The 7,871-nt window shown below is 46.2% G+C and overlaps 1 protein-coding gene and 2 gene segments (V, D, J or C); 2 read left to right on the top strand and 1 right to left on the bottom strand.

Moving 5' to 3' along the window:
- The first annotated feature begins 2,852 nt into the window (after window positions 1-2,852).
- LOC123025534 lies at window positions 2,853-3,440 on the top strand. The segment is given in 2 exon segments: window positions 2,853-2,928; window positions 3,013-3,440. Coding segments are annotated over 2 exon segments (474 nt in total).
- Window positions 3,441-5,587: 2,147 nt separating this feature from the next.
- LOC123025533 lies at window positions 5,588-7,463 on the top strand. The segment is given in 3 exon segments: window positions 5,588-5,671; window positions 6,819-6,951; window positions 7,036-7,463. Coding segments are annotated over 3 exon segments (645 nt in total).
- A 176-nt stretch (window positions 7,464-7,639) lies between these two features.
- LOC123025532 (vomeronasal type-2 receptor 26-like) overlaps window positions 7,640-7,871 on the bottom strand; it is a 17,817-nt gene continuing 17,585 nt past the window's right edge. Inside the window, exon 9 of the mRNA XM_044434354.1 lies at window positions 7,640-7,671. Within this exon, the coding sequence (XP_044290289.1) occupies window positions 7,640-7,671 (32 nt within the window). The remainder of the gene's footprint in view (window positions 7,672-7,871) is intronic.

The raw sequence follows: 7,871 nt of genomic DNA, 5'->3' as shown, positions 1-7,871 counted from the left end.
ATACATTCATATACTGAGAGCAACCAAAAAGAGGCATTATATATGTCTATGTTATAGCATAGCCTGAACTGATGCAGGAGATGTTGGGGGCTGCTCTATCTGGCTGCCAATCTGCGATTCCCCCACCTCACCCACTCTCTTCCTTGCTTAATTACTTGCATCCTTCCTTCCTGAAGGAATTCAGGTGGCCTGTGCCTGTTTCCCCTCATGAGCATTGGATGGGAAGAGATGGGCAGAATGCTCCATGGAAGTTCAGCGATCTCCCTTCGGCATCTCTTCCCTCACTGCAGCAGAAGCTCCTCTTCAGGGAAATGGAGCGGGTCTCTCTTTCCGTCAGCTGTACAGAAGAGGACAGCAGTGGCTTGCAGACTGTTGCTGCCTTCGAGGAAATAAGAGGGGGATGTGAGAATGCGGTTTCAACAGCAAGGCTGAGGATTTCCTCTTCTGTCAGCTGGAAAGGAAGAGACAGTACCAGGAGCACAGGAGGTTTCCAGCTGCACCACTGTTGTTCTCGGACTATTCAAGAAATAATAAAACAGATTTTTCTCTTCTTGCTTAACAAGGAAAATGATGTATAATATGAATAAGACCTTGTGCAAGTGTGGATCACTTTTCTACATCCATACAACATCCCCATCCTTTTAAACCATGAGATGGCAACTTATTGCCCTCAGCCTTCCATTCCGGCCTTAAAGTCCCAAAGATTCTGCTCTTTGACAGATCCAGGCACAAAGGTGGCGAGTGAGCCAAAACGAGGTCCAGTGCAGTGTGAGCCTGGGACTCAGGTGACTCGCCATGCAGCCAACAGGGGTCTCTCAGCACTATCCAACTTGCAGCATTGTTATTGTGGGAATTAAACCGAGAGCAGGAGGCCGGGAATCGCATAAGTGACTTTAATTTTTGTAAAAATAAAAAAGGGAGGATAGGAATTGACTAAAGAAAAAAATGAGACCAGCATGAAGTGGATATACGCAAGGAGGCCATGTCAATGCGATCATACTTTTGTATGCTGAAAACGAAAAGGAGGAGGAATTACATATTTCTATATTGGCAGTATGCTCTAAATGGATCCATGAGATGTCTGGGTCTCTTCCTTCTGTTCACCAGTCTAATCTTCTCCTCTCCCTTCCTCCCCGGCTTTCTTGCATCCTCCCTGAAGGGTTTCAGGTGGCCAGTGTCTGGAAGACTTCATGAGGGATGAATCTGCAAGTGTGATCTCAACAACTGGGCTTGGCACAAAGCTTTGTGGGAGCTCAGCAATATCCCACTGGCCATTCTTCCCTCCCTGCAGCAGAAGCACCATTTCTGATACGTGGAGTGGGTCTCTCTTGTCAGCCACCTGAACAGAAGAGGGCAGCAGTGATTGACAAACTGACGCTTCCTTTGAGGAAATTAGAAGGGGTTTTGAAAATGTGGTTTCAACAGCAATGCTGAGGGTTCCTGCTCTTGTCAGCTGCTAAGAAAAAGACAGTGACCATGAGCACAACAGGTCCCCAACTCTACCGCACTTGCTCTCAGACTCCTCCGGCTGTGCACAGGACTCTGGGAAAACCATTCAGTAGATGCACCTCTGATGGAGGTTTATTTGATGTAGAACTGGCATTAGTTTCAAAGAAATAAAAGGGGATTGGAAAATGTGGTTTCAACAGCAAGGCTGAGAATTTCTGCTTATGTCAGCTGCGACAGGATGTCTAGATAGCAGACGGGAGTATAAACACATATATTTGCTAGGGAAAATGTCTTGGCGCCTTGAACCTCAGCTACTTATTGGTGAGACAAACAAGGAACCCTTTGCAGTGAACCAACCTCTCAACACCTCTGCCAGCTGGAGGAGTGTCCAATTGCAAACTTTTAGAATATATAGAGAGTGTTTTCTAGGTTCTGAGTCCCATGTACAGAGCAGCAGGGCAGTTGATGATAATATAACGGACACACAGTCAAAAATAATATGACATATCTGAAGAGGGGAGCTCCTGGAATAGGATCGGTGATTACAACATGTTGACCAATAAGTCATGAATTCAGGAATGATTTTGCATCTTGGCATGGAAATGAGGCTGATTGCAATACTGCTTTAGAAAAACTGTCTGGCAGGTTGTATCAGCAGCTGTTGCTGTTGGTAGGAAAAAAAGAGAGGGGTTAAATTCCTGGGGAGCCCCCCTTAAGTAAAAGCTTTGGAACTTAAATGTAGCAGCAGCTCAACAGTGAGCTGAGAATTCCAAATCTCATTAAGGGACTGCTCTGATGACAATGCATAAAAGAGGCCTATCTTGGATGGGCTTCCATCGGAGGTGGTTGAGGCCCATCAGTGAGGGTGTTCAAGGATAGGCTGGACATGCACATGGTGGGCATGTAATAAGCAGAACCGGCTGGAACCGGAGGTCAGACCAGATTGTCTGAGAGTCCCCTTCTGACTTCCTCTGTTTCTATGTTTCTATAATGTATTCAATTCCAATGCATTTCACTATTTCATCTGAGTGTTTGACCCACTAGACAATGCAGAACATTCATTCATAATAAGCTGACAGCGGCGACAACACTGACACAACTAACACACACACACACGCACTGGATTGCTACTGCTCCATTATGCAATGCAGTGTGGAAGTGCAGGCAGAGCACCTTGAAGTAAAATTTGCAAACAGTAAATGGAATATAAATCTGCTGCTGCAGAACTAGAAATCGCAACTAGAAAGCAATCAGGTATTGCTGCATATTTAACATTGAGATATTAACATAAGAAATTACATTCAAAGCAGATGCAAATTGCCCATGTGCCTCTTCCCAATTTAGGTGGCCACTCCTCCACTTGCAGGGAGAGGATTTGGTGCGTGCTCAGACATCTCTCTCTCCAGAGGGAAGTGTTCCTCTTGGTGGGCACAATGAAGCTGTCCCTTCTTTTTCTCTGCTTCTTAGCACATCTCTTGCGTGAGTATTTTTCACATGGGCATAAAGAATGACCTGGGGTTCCAGCAAATACTGCACTAATCAATGTCTCCTTCTTCACCTTAGCCATCCTAACAAGTCTTCAGCTGGAGGAATCTGGCGGAGGAATAGTGCAGCCAGGGGAAACCCTGAGGCTGACCTGCAACTTGACAGGAGGGACTTTGGGGTATGACTACTGGCACTGGTTCCGCCAGGCACCTGGGAAAGGACTGGAATGGGTGGGCTGCATCTACTGGACTGTCTTTATGTGGAGCAAACGCTATGCCCCGTCTCTCAAGAGCCGAGCCAGCCTGACTACCGATTCCTCCACAAACCAGTATTATCTCGAGCTGACGTCGCTGGCAGCTGCAGACACAGGCACATATTACTGTGCAAAGGACACCGTGAGACAAAGCAACAGGGGAGCTTTACAAAAAGGGGAAGGCACTTGCTCCGGGTTCCTTACCCATTGCAGGAAACAGCACACAGCTTATTCCTGTAGCTTTGGGCCTTAAAACAAATTTACTAGTGTATGCAGAGGCTAAAAGACATTCATAGCACTGCTGAACCTTCAATCTGGAAGCACTTGTAGCACTGTCAAACAAATGCGGAGGGTGCTGTTCTTGTTGGTTAAGTTCAGGCTCCTTCAGCTGAGCTACATATGCCATGGATGCTGATGGAGTTGTGCAAGAGATTTCTGCATTCTTGCACTGTCCTTTAGGGTAGAACATGCTGGACTGCATTTCATAATGTTTTTGTTTCTTTCTTATTTACTGGGTGCGTCGGTGCATGCATATGTGTGTGTGTGTTGAGAGACAATATATCCCTTCTTCCATTTGTTCAACTTTCCCATCCTTTGAAAGGGGGTGATCAAAGGCAATCAAAGGCCTATGTGAAGATCAAAGTCCTTCTTAACGTGCCTGAAAGTTCCATTGCTTCTGCTTTCTTGGCAAATCCTGGTATGAAGGTGGCGAGTAAGATAAAGGGAGAGTCAGTGCGGTGTAGAGGTCAAGAGGGTTGGCATGCAGTTAAGATGCTGTGGATACTAGTCCCCACCCAGCCCTGGAGCCAACTGGGGGACTCTCAGGACCACCTAAAACACAGTGTTGTTGTTGTGGGAATTAAGTAGATCTGAACTACTGGACTTGGCAGAAAGCTTTGTGGGAGCTCCACAATATCCCACTGGCCATTCTTCCCTCCCTGCAGCAGAAGCACCATTTCTGATACATGGAGTGGGTCTCTCTTGTCCGTCAACTGAACAGAAGATGGCAGCAGTGGCTTGTAAACCATTGCTGACTTTGAGAAAATAAGAGGGGGATTGGAAAAAGTGGTTTCAACAGCAATTCTGAGCGTTCCTGCTTATGTCAGCTGGAAAGCTGTTGTGCTCCGGACAGTGATCAGGAGCACAACAGGTCCCCAACTCTACCACAGTTGCTCTCAGACTCCTCGGGATGTGCACAGGAACTCTGGAAAGCCATTCAGTATATGCACCACTGATGGAGGTTTCTTTGGTGGAGAATTGGCATTTATTTCAAGGAAATAAAAGGGGATTGGAAAATGTGGTTTCAACGGAAAGGCTGAGGATTTCTGCTTATGTCAGCTGTGCCAGGGTGTCTAGATAGAAGACGGGAATATAAACACATACATTTACTAGGGAAAAACCCTTGACACCTTGAACCTCAGCTGTTTATAGGTGAGACAAACAGGGCACCCTCTGCAGTGGACCCAACTTTCAACAGCTCTGCCAGCTGGAAGTGTGACCACGTGCAAGCTTTATGAACTTATGCAGAGTGTTTTCTAGGTTCTGAGTCCAATTTGCAGAGCAGCATGGGAATTGAAGATAAAATAGTGGAGACGCAGTCAAAAACAATGTGAGAGATCTGCAGAGGGGAGTTCATGGAATAGCATCTGTGATTACTAGATGTTTATTAATACTTCAGGAAGGCAAGGGTGAATTGGTATCTTGGCATGAAAATGAGGCTGATTGTAATGCTGCTTTAGAAAACCTGTCTGGCAGGTTGTATCAGCTGCTGTTGCTGTTGGCAGGAGAAGCAGAGAGGGGTTAGCTTCCTTGGTAGCCCTCCTTCTGTAAATGCTTTGGTACTTAAATGTAGCAGCAGCAATCCTGTGAGCTGAGAGTTCCAAATCTCATTAAGGTACTGCTGTGATGACAATGCTAAAAAGAGGTCTATCTTGGAGTTGTGGTACTTTTTGAGAAAGACATTCATGGATAATCCAATTTTGATTTTATAACTCAAAGGCACATACAAGCAACCATTTCCTACCAGGATTTTTCAAAGGATTGCCAACAGTTGCAAAGTAAGAAGCATTGGCCAAGAGCAAATGAGGTTCTTCATCTCCTCTATGGTCACTCTGGGATCACTCGTGCTCTGCACAGGAACACCGAGAAAGGCAAGAGTTCTTACTCAGTGCAACCACCACTGAAGGAGTTTGAGTTGATGGAATCCTAGCATAGGCATTTGGGTGGAACCTGCTTTCATACCTAGGTTGGGGGACGCTTCTTGATCCACATACGTTCATCTGTAGGTCTTCCAGGTGCATAGGAACAGCAATTGACTGGACGGCCAGGGCACACTCCACCAGAAGAGCATTGCAGACTCCTGAAATTCACTGGAAGGGACCTGGCATACTATTTGAGGATATGGAAGGTACTGAACTGGGTATCTTCTGCGCATTGGAACCCGAGCCAAAGAGGTGCATTTCTTTGAGGTTCCTTTCCATTCAGGTTTGTCACCACCAGAGAAGAGCAAAAGGAAAGGGGCCAAAGGGTCCTGAAGTAATGAGAACCCACACGCGTATTTCTGTCGTGAAGTTTCACCTCAGGGAGCCATGGTTCCTCTAGTTCTTGGCCTGTACAGGAGGAGATGATCGATTGGTGAGCCCTTTCCTTTCCTGGGAACAAGTTAGTGCATCCTCTGACTGAAGACCCTCATGTGCAGTGGATGGGAGACCTGGTGGAGCTCACCCTGGTTCTTCAGAATGGTTGAACATACCCCTTTGAATGTTATAATGTATAATGCAGACTAAATATGTGACAGCAGTGCGATACAGTGGTCAAGAGGGTGAACGCCAGCCTTGGTTCCGTAGCCAGAAGTGTGGCTTCAGGATAGAGAGAGGCATTACTACCACTGTATACATGTATGTGAGTGGATGTCACATGGAGATGGGTAGAGACCTTGTAGAGGAAGACAGGACATGCTCCAACAGAGCAAAGCTGAAAAAACCAATGTTCCCTTTAGATAACAGGAAGCACTTCCTGACAGTTAGGACCCCTAGGGTTTTGAATGGGCTTCCATTGGATGTGGTTGAGGCACTATGGGTGAGGGTGTTCTAGGATAGGCTGTACATGAACATGGTGGGCATGTCATAAGCGGAGCTGGTTGGAGCCGGGGCTCAGACTAGATGGCCCGGGAGGCCCCTTCCGACTTCCTCTGTTTCTATGTTTCTATAATGTATTCAATTCCAATGCATTTCATTATTTCATTTGAGTGTTTAACCTACTAGACAATGCAGAACATTCTTACATGTTTGTTGTAAGCCGCCCCGAGGCTTCGGCGAATGGGGCGGCATAAAAATGTTTAAATAAATAAATAAATAAATAAATAAATAAATAATAAACTGACAGCAGGGACTACAATGACACAACTAGCAAACGCACACACACTGGATTGCTACTGCTCTGTTATGCCATTCCATGTGCAGGTGCATGTAGAGCACCTCGTAGTAAAATTTGCAAGCAGTAAACGGAGTATAAATCTGCTACTGCAGAACTACAAATTGCAACTTGAAAGGATATTTAACTAGAAAATATTAACATATTCAATGACATTGAAAGCAGATGCAAATTGCACATGTGTCTCTTCTCCATTTAGGTGGCCACTCCTCCACTTGAAGGGATAGGGTTTGGTGCATGCTCGGCCAGCTCACTCCAGCAGCAGGATTACCTCTTTGTGGGCAAAATGCAGCTCTCCTTTCTTTTTCTTTGCTTCTTAGCACCTCCATTGTGTGAGTATTTTTCTCAGGGAAGTGAGGAATGAACTGCGATTACAGCAAATGCTACACTAATCAATGTCTTCTGCTTCACTTTAGCCGTCCACGCAAGTGTTCAGCTGGAAGAATCAGGAGGAGGAATATTGCAGCCAGGGCAAACCCTGAGGCTGACCTGCACTGTGACAGGGGATTCTGTGAAGAACGTTTACTGGGACTGGGTCCGCCAGGCTCCTGGGAAAAGCCTGGAATGGGTGGGCGAAATCGACTGGAGTAGCAATCGGTGGAGAACATACTATGCCCCGTCTCTCCAAAGCCAAGCCACCCTGACTGCCGACGCCTCCAAGAACCAGTATTATATCGAGCTGAGGTCTCTCGCAGCTGCAGACACGGCCACCTATTACTGTGCAAGAAGCACAGTGAGACAAAGCAAAGGAGAAGCTGTACAAAAACCTTCTGGCTCCTGGCTCCCTGCCCATCAGATATTTCTGGCAACAGCGCACAGCTTATTGCCATTGCTTTGGGGCTAAAAACCCATTTACTAGAGAATTCAGAGAATTAAAACACATTTGTAGCACTACTGAACTTCCAGTCTAGGAGCATGTGTAGAACTGTCAAACTAATGCAGAGGGTGCTCTCGTTGAGCATTCCCTACGCCTGCTGATTTAGACTCAGAGGAGGGAAAGGAGCTTGGGAAGCTCTTATCTCAAGGCCTGGCTCTCCAAAATTTCAGGCAGCCTATGGGAATAACCAAGATGTACAAGTATCAGGAGGGGGCGTGAAACTGGGCAGTTTCTCTTATGAGGCTGTTACAGCTTTCAACCCCATGAGGCAATATTGACGTAGGAGGATGGTCCAAATGGACAATTGGTGTGCAGGAAGGAGGAATGAAACAGCACATAGTTCATTGTCAATTGCTCTGAGTCTAAATGCACATG

The sequence above is a fragment of the Varanus komodoensis genome, unplaced genomic scaffold (genome assembly GCF_004798865.1).
Source record: "Varanus komodoensis strain SLA01 unplaced genomic scaffold, ASM479886v1 scaffold273, whole genome shotgun sequence".
NCBI classification, from domain to species: Eukaryota; Metazoa; Chordata; class Lepidosauria; order Squamata; family Varanidae; genus Varanus; species Varanus komodoensis.
The sequence above is the reverse complement of the archived record's forward strand: the minus strand, read 5'-3'. Positions and strand labels throughout refer to the sequence as shown.